The sequence below is a fragment of the Cyprinus carpio genome, chromosome A16, assembly GCF_018340385.1.
Source record: "Cyprinus carpio isolate SPL01 chromosome A16, ASM1834038v1, whole genome shotgun sequence".
NCBI classification, from domain to species: Eukaryota; Metazoa; Chordata; class Actinopteri; order Cypriniformes; family Cyprinidae; genus Cyprinus; species Cyprinus carpio.
The window spans coordinates 7,171,514-7,189,917 of NC_056587.1; the positions used below are offsets into that span (position 1 = coordinate 7,171,514).

Consider the following 18,404-nt stretch of genomic DNA (forward strand, 5'->3'; position numbering starts at 1 on the left):
AAAAAACATTCCACTGTGTGACCTTAGAAAGAGGGAGGAGACCAGGTAAAAATATGTGCTGTGTTGCATCATTGTTAACTGGTTAGCCGCATTTATCTGGATTACCTATACGATTGTAAACCCAGTTTAGTTACCCGACAATACCAAGTAATTTTCCAAGATTATGTACAATTGAATAAGTGTTATATAAACGTATATCAACACGCCACAGTCCTAACATCAAAGATACAGACATATCCTGCTTTAATTTCCAGGTGTTTAAATATACATGAATACAACATGTAGATCCAACACCATTAACAGTTACCAAGAGTAGCCAACAGAAAATCTGACTCAACAGATACACAAAAGACACAGAAACTTAAAGTGTACATTTGCAAAGAAATGGAGTGTAACGGCTAATCCGAGTCTTGCGAGTTAGTGGTTGGTGAGAATGAAATGATACATTTGAAATCTTTCGTCAGCCTGCAGAACAGCAACGGAGGCAAGAAAAAAAATCTGAACAAACATTAAAGTCACAGCTTCTCATCAACTGATTGGTGGATTACTAATTGTACTTGAGTAACATGATTCCAACAGAAACTCAAATGCTACACACACTAACAAAATAAACACATCTTTCCCACTATCATCCAATCCACATATGTATTCATTCACTCATTTATGGCTCCCAGCACATGCATGCCAATGAAATCACATAGTTGGGTCAAAGTTTTGCATGTCAGGTCATGTGAAAGGCAGGCAGTGCTGGGTAAGGCTGCCGAAGAGGCAGAGAGTGTTGTCGTCTATTGGCCCTCCTCTTCTCGAAGGAACTGGAAGACAGATGAGAAGTCTTTGCTGGCGTAGCCGCGTGCGCACATCATACGGTAAATCTGATGCGCCAGAGAGCCCAACGGCACTGGTGTCTTTGTGTTAGTTGCTGTATTCTGAGCAAGTCCCAGATCCTGAGGATAAATGGTAGTAAATGTCATTGAGAGATATGCATAACTGCAAATTTAAAAAAATTACTATGTGTTTTTGCATTTAAGTTCAAACACAATACAGGCTCCAAGGCAATTTTAAAGTAGACCATTATGAATGTAACATGCAGTCTTAAAAAACCCCCACAATGTTTAACAACAGTGGAAAATGAGACTATAGCATGAGTGTGTAGGAATGTATTAGCAGTAGCAGTATATAATAATTAAGTGTTTATTGAGCAGGAAATCAGCATATTAGAATTTAAATTTCAGCTTTGCCATCCCAGGAAAATACATTCACATTGTAATTTTTTTTAAAAATAATTATAAATAACATTACCACCGTTTTTATAGTATTTTTTGATTAAAAAAAACAAACAAGAGATTTCTCAAAAACATAACTCTTTATTCCAAATGTTTGACCACCAGTATAAAAAGTTGAAAAATAGACTAGACTTCACCAATCAACTATTTAGGTTATTAGTTTACCATTGTGTTAGTAATTCATTCCTAATCTACATAACATGCTTCTGTAATAATTATAATAATGGCCTAGAGGAAGACTTGTAAAAGACCATGGTAGAAACAAATGTAAGGAAGACAAAGCAAACCTTGGCCATTAGTGTAGTTCCGAAGCCACCCTGGTAGTTGTTTGCTGAGGGCACTCCCTCCATCACTCCCGGGACAGGGTTGTATGTGTCACTCGACCAGCAGCGGCCAGAGCTCATGTTCAAGATTTTCGCCAGAAGTTTCGGGTCAAGCCCTAATCTGTAAAAAGTAGAAAATAATACAATCTGTAAAAAAGACACCTGTATCATTTAATCATTTGTATCATAGTTTGTGCTGAAAATGTACTTAACCTTAACCTAGGCCATCCAAGTTTGTTTCTTCATCAGAACGGATTTGGAAAAATGTACTCGTATTTTGGCCAGAGGTGAGCCTTACTAATGGACTTGTTTCTTACAAACCCGCAGCTTTTTACTTCACAAGAAATTAATTAATGGACTGGCGTCATGTGGATTACTTGTGAATTACTGGGATGTTTTTATTAATTGTTTGGACTCTGACGGCACCCATTCACTGCAGAGGATCCATTGGTGAGCAAGTGATGCTACATTTCTCCAAATCTGTTCTGATGAGAAAAACCCATCTACATCTTAGATGGCCTGAGGATGAGTAACTCTTTTAGCAAATCTTCATTGTTGGGTGAACTGTTTCTTTAAGCAATTCAACTGTGCACTGCACCTGATTCCCAAATTCATGGTCTCCGCTGTTCCGATCATCCCAATGGCCAACAACATATTGTTGCAGATTTTAGCTGCCTACCATCAAGGAATAAAGAGATTATGACCAAAATAAATCAGCACTTTTCTAAGAATGGCACTATATTCTTAAAGACATCATGTTTATACCTGTCCAGTGCCAACTTGGCCACAGTACACCACATTAGCACCCATACAGCTCAGAAGCTCCTTGGCTGCATTGAACTCCTCCTCTAGCCCACCAACCATAAAGGTGAGCTTACCAGAAGTGGCAGCACCAACACCTGAGAGAAATAGAAAATGATGCATATCATAATGTAATACATATCTAAAATACACATATTTAAGGTATAGTTCACCCACAAATAAACTGTCATGAATTGTCACAGTCATTTATTCACACTCATGTCATTTCCAATGTGTAGACTGACTGACTTCTGCAGAAAACAAAATAAGATATTTTGAAGAACGTTGCAGCTGTTTTTCCATGATTTACAGATGTATATCACGAACAGACAGAAATTTAAACCTTTATCAATGAAATAAAACTGAACACTGACTACATGAAATATGATGTTTGGTCATGTGACATCCAAGAACCAATGAGGTTTGATCTTAGCTGACATCTGAAGTGATGTTATTGACTTGTTTTGATTTTAGGGTTATTTAAGGGCTAAATTTGGTTTTGTTCAACAGAAAGTGAGTCTAAGTTACTTCAGAAGACTCTGGATAAACCAGTCAAGTCATATGGACTGACATGGAGATTGAAATTTCTGGACGCTACAAATTTTTATTATAAGGACAAAAACAGCTGAAACGTACAAGTTCTAGCTCCACAGAAGACCTCTGTAACGATAACAATGGAAGTGGAGTTTCGACCCAACGTGACCAATCAGAGAATGAACAACCCCATGCTTGAATTACTGACGGAATCTAATGTGATTGTTTTCCACATCATCATTCCAGTAACCCGTTTTCAGCTTAAAGGATTGAGAGGACGTGTCGAAGTGCCATAATTACTCTCAGAGAGGAAAGTTCTATAAATACACAAGCACTTCACCATCTGCTGTGAACACAGACGTGCATGACGTCAGGGACAGTTTGTTGTGGCTCACGTTTCATTAAGCCTCCTTCACAGGCGCTAACACAGAGCTGAGAATAATGTCTGGAGGGTCCAAGCAAAGAGAATAAGCAGGTCTGTGGATTTCTTATGACTGTTTCACAAACCAAGAGCGGGTCCAACGGTATGTTAGCCAAACCCCACTGACGCATATGAATTGGGAGAGGCAACAATTTACGGAAAGCAAACTAGAAGCACATTGTTTTTATGTGCCCAAAGACCAGAGGAAACAACTTCCTGATTAAAAAGGAGGATCGCCATAAAGCACAAACTAGCTGTTGACGGAGTTAAACATTTCTTGTTAGGTGACAAACAGGTCGTTTTTTACACCTCAGGCAAGTTTATAAGCAGCACACAGAATTGAACACTGAGGAAAGTATGTGTACCTTACATTACACTAGACTTAAACAGTCAAGTCTGACACAAAATGGATTGCTATTTAAAGGGGTCATTTGCTTTAATTTTATTTCTATGATCCACTTCTATAAAATATATATGCATACACACACTTGCATGCCAAAGAGAGTAAGATTTTTGTTTCCCATGAGCGTTTTGCTCACTTTCTCTGAGCCTTAAACAGTTTGGTTTTGCTGGTGCGCCTTTAAGAAACAAGCGACAGTAGCTTTCTCAGGATCTGCTCAAACGTTTTCGGGGTTTGTAGTCATGTCAAATTGTTCTTAACGCCCCATCCTTCAAAACTGAATCATCAGGGAAACAGGGAAAAAACTCCAGCCACTCTTTCCTACCACTAGGATCCTTTGGAGAGATATAGAGAGTGGGAGACATTACACACAGAGTCTATCCTAAAAGATTAAGGATTGTTTGAAAAATTCTGATATAACCACATTTAATCACTGGTTCTGAACTAAGGGGGCTCAGCAAAGACAAAACAAGCATTACACAATCAATCAAATATATGAAAACTCTTGTTTTAATTCACCCATTTTTCTTCTATGGTCTAAAAACAAGGTAGCCTAATTCTGAAGTGTTATTTCTAAACCTGGAAAAGTCATGTAATATAATAAAATCCATGGGCATGTGTTATAAATAAATATAACATTTGCTAATTTTGTAGATGAATAATGATTAGAACAAAAAAAAAAAAAAAAAAAGGATAAAACATTTGTTTGCACATGAAATTATTCACACTGAAGTTATCTTATATTGGATACTCTGCAGAGATTCAGACATCCCACTTTGCACACTATTCTATACCATTTTATTGTACAAATAATGTGAGTATGGTGTTCACTCTGAAAACTCCAAGTACTGCACTTCAAATACTAGATGATGCACTTTCAGAAAAAAATATTTGACCGAAAAAAATTGTGGTGTGGGATGTTGGACACTTCAGTCATATATATGCTGGTTGACTAACTAACCTTATAAAATTCATATACTATTCAATAGAATACATAGTAAAATTTGTGGAACAACTAGAGTCTATCCTCCCATGCCAGGTCAGAAATACAAGCATAAACAAATCCAAACAAACAACACGGTCAGAAAAGACTGGAAAAACAAAAGGTGACATTTTGTCTTATTATCTGTTTGTTCAAAATCTAGACTTCAGCTATTTCTGCCACAGCCTTATCCTATAGAGTATATAGGTTTCAAAGAGAAGTGATACATGAGAAATTACAGCATTGTCACTGATTTTCAGCACTTGTCTCCATTTCCACCATAAGTCGAGGTCACAGGATCAGAACCCAGATGCTAGCTTTTGATTTAGTCTGTAACTCAAAGAGTCCACACCAATGGCCGGATTAAGAAAATGGACAAAATAAGCCAGGTGATAAAACTCTTTCCTATCAACAAACCTGCAAATCACCCATCACAGACTGAAACAGAGGACAGAAAGAATAAAACACTTGGAGCGTCCTGAAATTGGACTTTGCAAACAATTTGTGTCGTTGTATATTTATTTACCAAACTACACTATTGCTACATAACAGTGTTGTTGTTTGGAAAGGAAGAATAAAGGCCAGAGGATGATTACGATCACGCCTGTGAAACTGAATTCCATTATTAACACGAACCTGTTACTGCAAAAACCACAGTGCTTGAACTGGAGCCAAAGATTCTTTAAGAAATTTGTAACTCTTCTCAGACGGTGACTAGTTTTGTAACTGAGCCTATGGGTGTGTGATTTATGAAACATGCAAAACATGCACTTGCACAAACAAACATTGTCTGCACTTACATTTGCGGTTTGTGTGCAGTCAGGGTTCAGATCACTGTTATGGCAAACTACTCAAGTAACCGCATTTATGTCTGCCCTTGATACTGAGCTGGGTAGGAAGCGAGAGTTCATCATCATCTCACCTCCAGACACTGGGGCATCCATGAAAACAGCTCCCAGTTTCTCTGCGGCAACTGCCATTTCCTTGGAGACAGCTGGATCAATAGTGCTGGAATCAATGAGTAGGGATCCCTTCTTCACTTTCCTGTTGTAAAGTAAAGATATCAGTATTCAAGATTGGTCCAGTACAGGGTACATGTTTCTTTAAAAAAAATTTGAAACATTTCCCACCACAATTAAAGGGATATTCCTCCCCAAAATGAAAATTTTGTCATTATTCACTTACCCCCATGTCGTTCCAAACCTGTAAAAGCTCCGTTTGTCTTCGGAACAGAATTTAAGATATTTTGGATGAAAACCTGGAGTCCTGTGACCGTCCCATAGACTGCCAAGTAAATAGCAGTGTCAAGGTCCATAAAAGGTATGAAAGTCATCGTCAGAATACTCCATCTGCCATCAGACGTGCAATCTGGGTTATATGAACACTTTTTGTAAGCGAAGAAAACAAAAATAACGACTTTATTCAACAATTCCTTTGTCAATAGTCTCCTCTATCCATGTTACCGTATGCTGTGTATGCTCTTCTGTATCATCCGCACCACACGGATGCGCTGATTCTACATGTATTAAGCTTTAATTTGAAAGAAAACAGCTCATCCTTATGACGCGGATGATACAGAAGAGCATACGCAGCATACGGTGATATGGAGAGACACAGGGGAGACTGTTGACAAAGGAATTGTTGCATAAAGTCGTTTTTTTTGTTTTCTTTGCTTACAAAAAGTGTTCCCGTCGCTTCATATAAACCAGATTGTACATCTGATGGCAGATGGAGTATTCTGACGAAGACTTTTATACCTTTTATGGACCTTGACACTGTTATTTATTTGGCAGTCTATGGGACAGTCACAGGCCTCCCGGTTTTCATCCAAAATATCTTAAATTGTGTTCCGAAGATGAACAAAGCTTTTACGGGTTTGGAACGACATGGGGGTAAGTGATCAATGACAAAATTTTCATTTTGGAGTGGAGTATCCCTTTAAATCAGCCAAAATTCCACTTAATCTTTTATTAAAACCTCTCAAATTAAGTTTGCTAATTAAACTTCTGTTCAAATGCTGTGTTTTGCTAAAAAAGCTAAAAGACTATTTAGCCTGTACAGGAACGACATCCTTACTTCAGGATGCCATTTGGGCCTGTATACACATCAATAACGTTGGGGCTTGAGGGAAGCATTGTGATGATGCGATCTGCTTTGTCTGCCACATCCGCAGGGCTGTCCAGGATCTGAGAACAGGGTTAAAAACAGAAAGTACTTCTAATTCAAGCAATGTGAAAAAATTCTCACTCAAATAAAAGTTTTCTATATACTGTCAGACTAAAATAATATAATAAAGACAATAGAATCATGCAAAGGTTTTTACTGCTTATTGTTTTATAATTGCTTATGCAATTATATGCCCTTCTCTGTACATCTGAGAACAGAGCAAGAACCGCTCAATGCAAGGCAAGCAATGTGAGAAAAAAAAACATTCAGATAGTCTGTACTGTCAAAATAAAACTAAAATAAAATCAATCATACAAAGCATGTACATCATGTTGTTTAATGCATGTCAGATGTGACCAAGTTTTATGTCCATTGTCCTGACCTGAGCTCCTAGCTCCTGCAGCTCTTTGCAGGACTCTGGAAACACATCCGAGGCTATCACTGGATATCCATGTTTCATGAGGTTCTTTGCCATTGGGTTTCCCATGTTCCCCAGGCCAATGAAGCCCACTTGGGTTTTAGAGGCCATGGACCTGATGGAAACTAAAAAAGACATAAATGATCTAGAATTTCACATTGGATATTTCAGCAAGTAACATATGACTGTTGCAGATTAAAATAATTAAAGCATGAGGTGCAGAGTCTGAGAATAGATCCCGTTAAGTCTGTGCATGTTGACCTAGAGGCAGATATGTGCAAATACACTAGATATTATATTAATATAAATTATATTAATCCATAAAAATAAACCATTAAAAGCTGCTCAAATTTTTGGTTACTATTTAACAATTGCAATCTGGTTAGATGATGTTGATTTATCGTGACACATTACATCTCACTCATAGATATAACGTTATCGGAAAAGACTTTGCAGTTGCAACATTTTAACAAATGTCCATGATTTATTTCAATGGCGGCTGAGTCTGAGCACAATAAGTATAATTGTCTTCTTGTGTTTCAGTGACTTACGCACTGTGACTTTAGCCTAACAGCTATTACCGAGAGCTGCCAGTGCATTGCATTATTTCAGATGCTTGCTGTACGAAAAATATGTGTGGAAATGCACAGTAGTAGACAAAAAACATAACAGTTTTACGATAACGGTGCGAAGACATTACCCTGCGCGGCGTTGACATGATTATGACACTTTCCAGCTAGACACCGCGAGCCCCTCAACAGAGCGGCCATGCTGCTTCGCTCTTGACCTTCGACTTACAGTGACGCCATTGGAAAATCGATGATTGACACATGCGCCCTCCATACGTTTTATTAATCTCGGAACTCTTCCACCAATGACATTCGAGGGAAGGCGGGACATCCTTAAAATCTCATAATAGTTAAATGAAAAAAAAAATAAAAAATTCCTGTAACTGCCCTCATTTAGTCTGTTATTTAATTAATCTCAACAAACTATAAATTGTATTTAATAAATGAATTTCATGCTGTTTATGTCTTATAAATGTATAAGCAAACGTTTGTCTTATTTCACTACTCAACCCTAGGAAATGTAACTCTTTTAGGGAACTTAATTTAAGTATAAAACTACGCGAAATGGGTTCTAATGGTTAATTAAACAATATAAATATGTCGCAATATAAATATGTAGAGTTTGAGTGCATCATATGTTGATAATCATTTAAATCAAGCGTTTGCATTATATAATGTCACATTTCTATTACAGTATGGCATGATTTTTTACAAGTGGATTTTCAGGCAAATTTTTTTGCAACTAATTGTGTTATCTTCACTTACACAAACACAAATCGTTTGAATAAAACGTGAATCCAAGTGACGAAATACTAACTTTAAAACAGGTATAATTGTCTGTATGATAATACGTTAGTCTTAGCCTGGTGAGTGTAAATTGCCTGACTATGAACGCTCGAGCGAGTTGTTGCGGAAATGATGTGTGCTGCGTGTGGTGTGTTGTTGTTATTGTCTGGTTCTGGTTCCGGGAAAGCACTGACACGGAGGGACGGGGGATGTGCTTGTGCTGGAAAGTGCGTCAAGAACAGCGCTGGGGGTTTTACTGATACTTTAGCATGAAAATTAGGTATTGTGCCGTCTTTTTATTCACTTTTATTGTGTGTGTGTACGTTATATGCGTCGTATTTTATGTTACTGACTTTTAATATAATTTTGAGCTCTGTTGTGGTGAAAGACAGATTGGTCGCTCGGGTTATTCCTTTACTATCGGCCTCACACTTTGACTTAACGTAGGATATTAACTGATACATTTTTATAGAGAAATAAAGACTGGATAAGATGTGGATTTGGGATGATTAAACACTTATTGAACAGCAAAAGCTAACAAGCTGTAATTGTCTTGACATCACGGTTTGTTAGACGGCTAAGACGAGCTAAAACCTGCTAGCAAGCTAAAGTTACATCGCTACAACTAGCTTAGCTAATACAGGAAATTTGATGTGGACTATATTTGGTATAATCATAAAAAAATATATATACTATGCGGTATGAAATATAACAGTTTTAACTTTTCCTCGTTAAAACGTGATAAACACTCGAAGTTGTAATAAGTGTAAGCGCTAGTAACTTCGGCCTATTAGCAAAATATGTATGTCTAGAAAACAAGTATGAAGGAAAATATATATTTTTTGACAGTCATTTTATACATATAACTAGTTATTTAGTCTAAATTAGTCACATTCCTGTTTGTGCTGTGCTGTTTTTAGAGTGACGACCTTTGGATTGTCAGGTAAAATCGTGTCACGGAAGTTATAACCAAATAGCCGCAGTAGTTTAGTTGTTACAGGGTTAAATGATTGTGTAAACATGAAAACGAAGCATTCTGCAGTTCAAGGCTGTAAGACACGTCATATGTGACGTCACCGCTCGGCCTTAGACAGAGGCCATAATATTTCTGATTTGAGATAGAAGGGGAGTTATTCTGTTTTATGGCTGGTTATCGCAAGTTTTCACGCATTCGCATGCTGAAATGTGCCGTGTGAAAAACCTTTTATTTATTTATTTTGTTTGGACGGCTCAGCTGTTTCTGAAAGGGTGACGGAGTCTCTGTAGTGTCAGGAATTTCCTGCTCTGCAGCTGTTCTCACAGCGCTCTTATCATACACAAGATTACGTTATGTTTCTTTAGGGTAAAAAAGGAAAAAATGAGCAGTGTGAATAAATTTATGTGACATTTAAGACAAGTGTAAGAAAAGAAAAAAAATGTTATGTACAGCATGTACATAAAATTTTGCAATAAGTTTGCAACATATAATTATTGCTGGTAATAGTGTTCATTGTCTGATTACGTCTTTAATTGATTTTTTTCTGTACATTTCTGCCATATGTACATTGAAAGTCACCACTGATAAGCTACTACTAAATACACTGTAGAAAGGTAATTTTCTGTAAAGCTTCTTTGCAAGGATTTGTATTGTGAAAAGCGCTATACAAATAAACTTGAAAAGAAAATGCATGTGTTCAGTTCATTTGCAATGCTTATTTTCCCCATGCACGACAAACACGAGTGAGCGTTGGATTAACAATACAAATAAAAATTGACTTACCACAGCAGCTGGAGAAAGAGATGGTCAAACCTCTTGTTCGGTACAAATCCATATTGCACTGAAAGATGCAACTCGCCTGTTTGGGAGATCACGTCGGGGTCACCACTTTGTAAGGTCCAGGCACTCGGTCCAAGGAAGGTATCCGGTGCTGGCTGAAGGTTTCTTGCGCGTTCGGTCTTTTCAGCGTGTAGAGTTATTCAATTTAAATCCAATTCTAATCTGACTCCATTTTAATATTTCATCTGACTCCATTTAATAATTCATCTGACTCCATTTTAGTATGACCTCGAATTTAGGTTGAAAGGCAAATTGGTTGATTGTCTGTCTCTAATTATTGTTATTATTATTCTGACATTGGATTATTCTAGTTAACTCTTTACTTTATATTTACTTGTTCATTAGGAATCTATGTCGCTCAGGGTGTCCCCGACCGACGGCCGTTCTTCTACGTGTGCCCCACGATCACAAACTCGCCAGTCTAAACAGTAGTCAGAGGTTATGACTAATACTATTTAATAGGTTACCCACACTTACCATATTTGAAATAGTATTTTCATTTAGTCCCCCTCAGTTACCCATGTACAACTTAGTTAAAGCTCACCACAATAATCAGCGGTTATGCTAGCACTATCTGTCTAGCCCCCCCGACAGTCATATAACTACGTACAACTTAATTAAAGCTGAGACAATAATCAGAGGTTATGCTAGTACTCTTTGTCTAGCCCCGATAGTTAAGATTAACTACGTACAACTTAAATAAAGCTCAAACAATAATCAGCGGTTATGCTAGCACTACCTGTCTAGCCCCCCGACCGTTATATAACTGCGTACAACTTAATTAAAGCTGAGACAATAACCAGCGGTTATGACCAGTGCTCTGACTAGCCCCCCATAGTTACTGCAACTGAGTACAACTTAACTAAAGTCAAGCGGTTAGCCAGAAATCTAAAACCTCACCTGATGTGCCCCATGCTCCATCGCCTGAGCTTTTAGTATGCACTTAACCCTGGACGCAGATTTGCGGAAACATAGCCTTCACTTAATCTACTTGAGGAAACAATTTCAGAGTAACTCAGAGTAAATCAAATGTAACAATTTATTATCAGTCAGGTAAGTATTATGCCAATTACATTGTCAATTCAGAGATATCAAATCAATACAAGACATCAAATTCTCAAAGGTGGATCTAAGAGTAAAAGATGCATACCTGACTTTTAGAAAAATACATAAGTATGAAGTGTGTGGACACACTTCATGCTAAGGGCTCATTCTGGCTACAGAAGGCCCTGATCCTTTTGCTGCAATCGTTTAAATACCTCAGACCAAGACAAACATCCCCCGAGATGGAGACAGTAACTAACAATAGGAATTTGCATTAACTCAGGTCCCAAGCCTGGGTGGTTTTACAACTCAATGGGAACAGGAGGTAATTTACATGGAGGACCCTGGGAAGGGGCACTCCCATCACAGTAGGCAAAATATCTCTTAACTCTTAGGATCTGTATTATCTTTTAATCTACTTTTGTAAGATTGAGACCATTGTACCAGTTGCACTGAGACATTTCAAATGATACCAGACATGACTGTTAGTTCACTTGCATTGACATTTTTCATGTAATCATTTTGAGCAGATTGAGTAGAAGAAAGCATGGATGAAGGGATTTAAAATGAAACAAATGGCCAGAAGGGAAGGAGGTCTCCTGCACCTCCACTCTGTGGGGTGTCTCGAAGATGTCCGTGTATGTTTGTATTGTCTGTTTCTCAGGAGATCAAAGTATCTCAGGTTCTTTAATCCTTACAGTATGTTTGTATTGTCTGTTTCTCAGGAGATCAAAGTATCTCAGGTATATATATATATATATATATATATATATATATATATATATATATATATATATATATATATATATATATATATATATATATATATATATAAATTATTAAAGGAAGAACAAAATTGAACAATTGCACAAACGGTGTTAACAGTGCTCCTTTTGATTTGAAATTTTTCCCCTTTTCCACATCCCACCCCCAGAACACAAAAAATTAAATAAAAAATATATATAAAATTGAAGATTACAATATCAGAATTCTAATATTACTAACGGTGAGGAAATAATTAACACCATTGTTAGCCCATCTGTCTGATTACGTTATCTGCTCCAGTATGCACAGGTCTTTTAGTTACTCCATTCATTTTAGTTTGGGGGAAGAGTTATGAGATAAATAAAAACATTTGGTGGATCCTCTAAGAGAATATAAAATTTTCTCCAATTTCAAAAACAGCATCACATCACTTAGCCAGAGTTAAATTAAAGGTGGTTTACTTGATTTCCAATCAAATAATATTCTTCTCAAGGCCAAAAAACATGCAAAAGCACAAGTATCTTGACAGTTTTTGGACATGACCACACCTTGCTCAGGTACACTGTTTACTCATATACTGAAGCCTGATTTGATCATGTTAGTGTAGCTGTAGTCTCGCGTAGCCAGACCTTCAGACTGCGGCTGAAGGTTTGGAATTAATGGCAGCTTTCTTTTGCCAAGTCCCACCTATGAGGCCGTTTGACCGACATGTCAAACAACCAATCACAGTTCGTTTCATTCAGCATCACGTTTCGAGGCGTGGAAATGTCACCACAATAACAGACCGGTGTGTAAAACTCTCGGACGTATTTGAAAGATTCTGTGCTGCGAACTTTAAATATTTCACATACTTTTGAAACTCCAGTGAGTTGATCCTGATAAGGGCTCGTCGTCACAGTTGTAAACACTACAGCTTTCTTCTTTCTTGAGGGGGTTTGGCCCAACGGTATCTTTGTTTCCTGACAGAACGTTAAAGAACGCGATACACACGTCTCCTGGAAATCCTGTAGAATTCAATCAATCCGATGATGACTTCGACACTCCTGAAGTGTTTCCACTTTTGTGTGCTGTATGCATCAGACGTTCAGCCAACGGTCCGTGGACGTGACGTCTGAGGCTGAGACTAGTGTAGCTGCAATAACCAATGGCGCTTCATCTCGCCAAAAGGGGTAGAACCAACTGCTATATAAGTCAGCACTGAGTGCCATTTTGTCAGAATCTTTCGACTGACGCGACAGTTGTCGACTCATGTGTAGCCTACACAATGCTCGTTCTGTTATTTCAGGTAACCAAGGTTACGCAAGTAACCGGAGTGTTGCCTTTCGAACGGTCTCTCCTGTTGCGTTAACATGCTATGGAAAACGCATCCAATCGTGCCGTGTTATAATCAAGTGCAGAACGAAGCCGCTCTGTTAGCCCAGCACCAGAGCGCCCATACTGAGGGCTCCTGTAAGCATGAGCAAATAATGAGACCCAATGAAGACTACATAACACAACCTTTCCCACTTTCAAAGAGGGTTAGGTAGATAAAGCAGGCAAAATCTGTGCCTGCAGGGCAGGGACGTCCAAGTTATAAAATCTGGTAAAGGTAGACAGCGACAACCAGCCGGTGGTCGCACAGATGTCACCAATAGAAATTCAGCTGGACCAAGCCCAGGAGAAGGCCATCCCTCTGGTGGAGTGGGCCCTCACTCCTATTGATAGCTTTCATGTGATGTCACACACTCATAGGAACACCCACATGGAGGGCAAAACGAAGCTTTGCTCCACTGACCGCCAGTTATTTTTATGCAGTTTGCATTAAGTAGTAACGTAGTAACGCAAATATGCAATGTTATTTTACATTTGATTACTTTATTCAATTTCTGTAAAAACTGTTAGACCTACCTAAAAAGCCTGAAAAGCACTGTTTATTTTATTTGTATCTTTGCTCGGTTTATTTGTTCTGTTGCTTTTAATTAGATTATTTGTCCTTATTTTCTTTATTTTTATTTGACACTGTAGTCCTTTTTTCTCTCTAAACATAGCACATACCAAAAACTTGACTCTGAAACCGTGATACAAACCGAGCCGTGAGTAACTTGAATCGTTCTACCTCTACCAGAGATTATTTTACTATAGGGAGATGAGAGGGTCTGTATTACTTACTACTGGAAAAAGCATAATGGCTAACTTGGATCACGTGTCCCTTAATAGCCAATCACATTACAGCCTTGACATCATCCAATTTCAGTCAGAGCTGTACGACACTCAATCACCGTTTACGGATACCGTAGGAATGAATGAGAAGTGCCATAAGATTAATCCCACCTGTCGCAAAAAGTCAGTGACTTCTCTTATAAAACTGCATTTTTTTGTGGTAAACTCTAAAAATAGTCCAATCCAAAAGTATTATTTAGTGTAAAACATGTTGAAGATTAGCAGATAGACTGTTGATTCATTAAATGATAGCCGTTTCCCTTTAAAAAGCTGTTTATTCAGCGTAGTGAAGCCTCTCCTCCATTGACATCCATTAAAAAAAAAAAAGGCTTCTGGTCTCCTTTCCCACGTACTGCCAGAACGGAAGCATTAGCTTTAGCCATTAATGTTTTTTTCGGCTAATGGTTGCAGACTTGCCTTCTAGTGGCTTCGCCTCTACTTTAAAGAGCCTTTATTAAAAACATGGAGGACTTTAAGGGAGTTGAGAGATATCAGGCTTGGGATTTGGAGTCAATCAGATGTTTAGTTCTTGATTAGAATAATCTCTAGCAACTTTAGAAATCACATCAAAACTTTAATTCATCAAAATTAAATAATAAATATGAATTCAACTATTTCATAAATCAGTTGTAGACTAATTTTCTTGGAATTAAAATGCAGTTTGTGTTAAAAAAAGTAAAATGCAGTAGAAAAACAAAATGAACAAAAAAGTTTTATAACCTTATTACATTAAAACATTTTTGATGCCTCTAGTCTAGAGACAAAAATAATGCTCTGTAATTATAATTCATAAATATTGCATCATGAGGGCTTGCCATTTATCTTTAGTCTTCCTATTAATGCCACTAAGCTACTGAACCTCAAACGGCTCTTTAATCTTCCTTGTATTCTGATGTGCATTTTTTTATTTATTTCTTAAGCAGTCATGTACTAATAGGAATAATACACTCAGCTTGTCATAAATGCAAAAAAGTAAAAAGTGCGATAATGCACAGTCAGTACAAGCCCAGTTGTGTTTGTCTAAATCATTGTGCAATAAAAACTGACACGTATCAGAAGTTTTAAAAACATGTAATTAGTATGAAAATAGACAAACTGAGGTGTGTGTTCTGTAACAGGCAATGATTGTTTCATAATGTTACGTAAAGATATTCACCCTAGATTACTGTAGAATCTGGCACAAAATATTTTCAAGTGTCTCTTTCACTTCTGTTTCACTTCTCTTCTGGGTCCTGTATTCCCACAGACACAGCTGCTGATAGACAGATGGCTTTATACCTGGAGGGGACAGCAGCAAGCAGCACCATGGAAACGTCCAATTTTGCCCATGTCATCTTCCAGAATGTGGGGAAAAGTTACCTCCCTCACGCAGCATTAGAGTGCCATTACACCCTCACGCAGTTCATTAAACCACATCCCAAGGACTGGGTCGGCATATTCAAGGTGACACATGCTTTCATTTGGTCTTATACCTTCTCTTTTCTGCCATGTTTTGTTCAATCCTTGGATATGAAGTGTCTACCAAGAGAAGCATAGCTTGTAACTTCACTTGGCTTGGATTTTTCTGTTTCTCATCTCATCACCATTCCACATTCAAACATGGCACTTACATTTAAGAATTTATATAAATACATATGTAATTAACTGTAGTAAATGTAACATGTTAGTATATTAAAACATTACTTCTAAGTTCCAGAATACCTTTAGCATGAAGGTGGATTGTATTAATATTTCTGTGTCCTGTTGCTCAATAGACCTTAATCAGGTTAGATGCCATATTGAATTTAACACGGTTGAAAACGAGGCTGTGAAGGATAAATTACAGTCTTTACAGTGGCACACACTGTAGAAAAGTACTAGATCATGTAATTTTCACAACTTTCAAATCTGTTTCTGAGGTGTTTGTCAACAGAAATACATTTCGTCAGCGAAACAGTTGGTATGTTGTTAAACAACGGCACAGCCTCATTTTCATTCCTGTTGAAAATTAAGTAAAGCGCTACCCAGACAAATGTCGCACCCTGACTATTCCCGGATTTTCCATGCACAACGCTGCGCCAAAAGTTGCGGTGGCCACTGAGGCTAAAATCGAAAGCATTTAGTCTAGTCCGTCATTTAAACAATCAAAATATTCAGTCAATAATGACTTTAGTTTCAGATATTCCGCCACTTCCTTGTTTTACAGCAGATCTGTACTTTTTTCACTTATTTCAGGACAATGCTCATGTCAGCCAAGTTTGTTTCCTACCATTTTATGGGAATGATGTGTGATGTAACTGCAACTTTAATCTCTTGATTCCATTACCCATCTTCAGTTTCCACAGTGTGAAAATTACAAGGCCCTGCTGTCATATTTGGCAGTGTTATGTTTGGGGAGCCGCCATTACTGCTGCTTAACATAATGTTGCATTTACTGCTGGTCACTAAAATGTTTCCTGCTGTAAAAGATTTTCAGAACCCGATTTCAGTCTAGTCTCACTCGGAGAGAGACTACTTTTTTTTTGTAGGTATCATTTTATAACTACTGCTGTTATATATAGTGTAACCCAAATGTCCACTTGATGCATACTAGATGCCAGTTCCAAAATAGGCTATATAGACGGGTCACTTCTCTTGTCCCCGCAAACCATTAGAAAGATCGCCTGCTGTGGTTTATGAGGAAGATGTTTTAATGGAGAGCTCACTAGAAAATGAATCTTTTTAAACCTGAAGAAAATGTGTTGCGACTCCCTGAACTGATAGGGTATGTATGTCTAATTCATGTTATTCGGGAAAAACTGTGAATCATATCCAGGAAAATCTCAGTCACAACTGGTTCCCCTTCTAACAATGTTTTCATCAAGTGAGCATGAACATTTACTACCAGCTTGTATAACAGAACGCGGTTTGAGTATTTTGTGAAAGATCTTGGCAATTTGCTTGGCAGAGAAAAAAAAGATATAAAATATTACAACCTGCTGGTAGTTTGAAAATTCCACTATGTTGGCATTAAGTGGTGCGTCATGTTGGAGTGTAGTTGAATACGAGTGTGGTCATGACGGTGAGCATGTGAATGAAATATGTGGGTTGGCAGGATAAGCAGGGTGTTTTGGCTCCATCTGCTTTCTGGAGTTCCCCAGCTACTGCTGGATGGGAGAATATAAAACAAAATGCATTTACAACATCATGGATGTAGACTGTACGGCAAGAGGAAATAAAAGGACCATCTGACTGCTGTAGGTTAGTGGAAGGGGAATCGAGTGTGGTCACTGTCAGGGTTTGGTGTCTGGGTTCGGATCTGACCAGATCAAAGTGGTGTTTTAGAACAATTTACTTTGCATGGGATATAGTGAGTCTGATGAAGCTGTTTTACGGCCGGCTGTCAGGAGGGCTTCTGCTTCTCAGCAGCTCTGTCACATTGTGGCCAGTGTTCTTGATTAAAAGGGACAACCCCCTGTGAGAAACAGGTACAACTTTCAAATTCATGGAAGGTGGGTTAAAATCCCCATAGTCCCTTTTTTTGACTAAGTGTTTTCCGGGAACACTTTTTGTAAGTGAAGAAAACGAAAATAACGGCTTTATTCAACAATTCCTTTGTTAGCGGTCTCCTCTACGTCTTTCCATATCACCGTATGCTGCGTATACTCTTCTGTATCATCCGTGCCACTAGAATGCGCTGTTTCTATGTGTATTTAGCTTTGATTTGAAAGAAAACAAAGGAATTGTTGAATAAAGTCATTATTTTTGTTTTCTTCGCTTTCAAAAAGTGTTCCCATCGCTTCATATAACCCAGATTGCACGTCTGATGGCAGATGGAGTATTCTGACGACAACTTCCAAACCTTTTATGGACCTTGACACTGTTATTTATTTGGCAGTCTATGGGACAGTCTCAAGCCTCCAGGTTTTCATCCAAAAT

The 18,404-nt window shown here is 38.0% G+C and overlaps 2 protein-coding genes across 5 annotated transcripts in view; one reads left to right on the plus strand and one right to left on the minus strand.

Moving 5' to 3' along the window:
• Nucleotides 1-219: 219 nt before the first annotated feature.
• On the minus strand, nt 220-8,166 carry LOC109105016 (3-hydroxyisobutyrate dehydrogenase, mitochondrial-like). The gene is made up of 8 exons (XM_042772307.1): nt 8,029-8,166; nt 7,293-7,453; nt 6,821-6,930; nt 5,667-5,788; nt 2,372-2,505; nt 2,205-2,281; nt 1,571-1,727; nt 220-944 (listed from the first exon to the last, which is right to left on the minus strand). The coding sequence occupies exons 1-8, from the start codon at nt 8,096-8,098 to the stop codon at nt 786-788; spliced, it is 990 nt and encodes a 329-aa protein (XP_042628241.1). The 5' UTR covers nt 8,099-8,166; the 3' UTR covers nt 220-785.
• A 641-nt stretch (nt 8,167-8,807) lies between these two features.
• Nucleotides 8,808-18,404, plus strand: part of LOC122133955 (tax1-binding protein 1 homolog B-like) — a 31,616-nt gene continuing 22,019 nt past the window's right edge. For all 4 annotated transcript variants that reach the window (XM_042772303.1, XM_042772305.1, XM_042772304.1 and 1 more), the window contains exons 1-2: nt 8,808-8,963; nt 15,754-15,950. In XM_042772303.1, the coding sequence (XP_042628237.1) occupies nt 15,774-15,950 (177 nt within the window). In that variant the 5' untranslated portion in view covers nt 8,808-8,963; nt 15,754-15,773. The remainder of the gene's footprint in view (nt 8,964-15,753; nt 15,951-18,404) is intronic.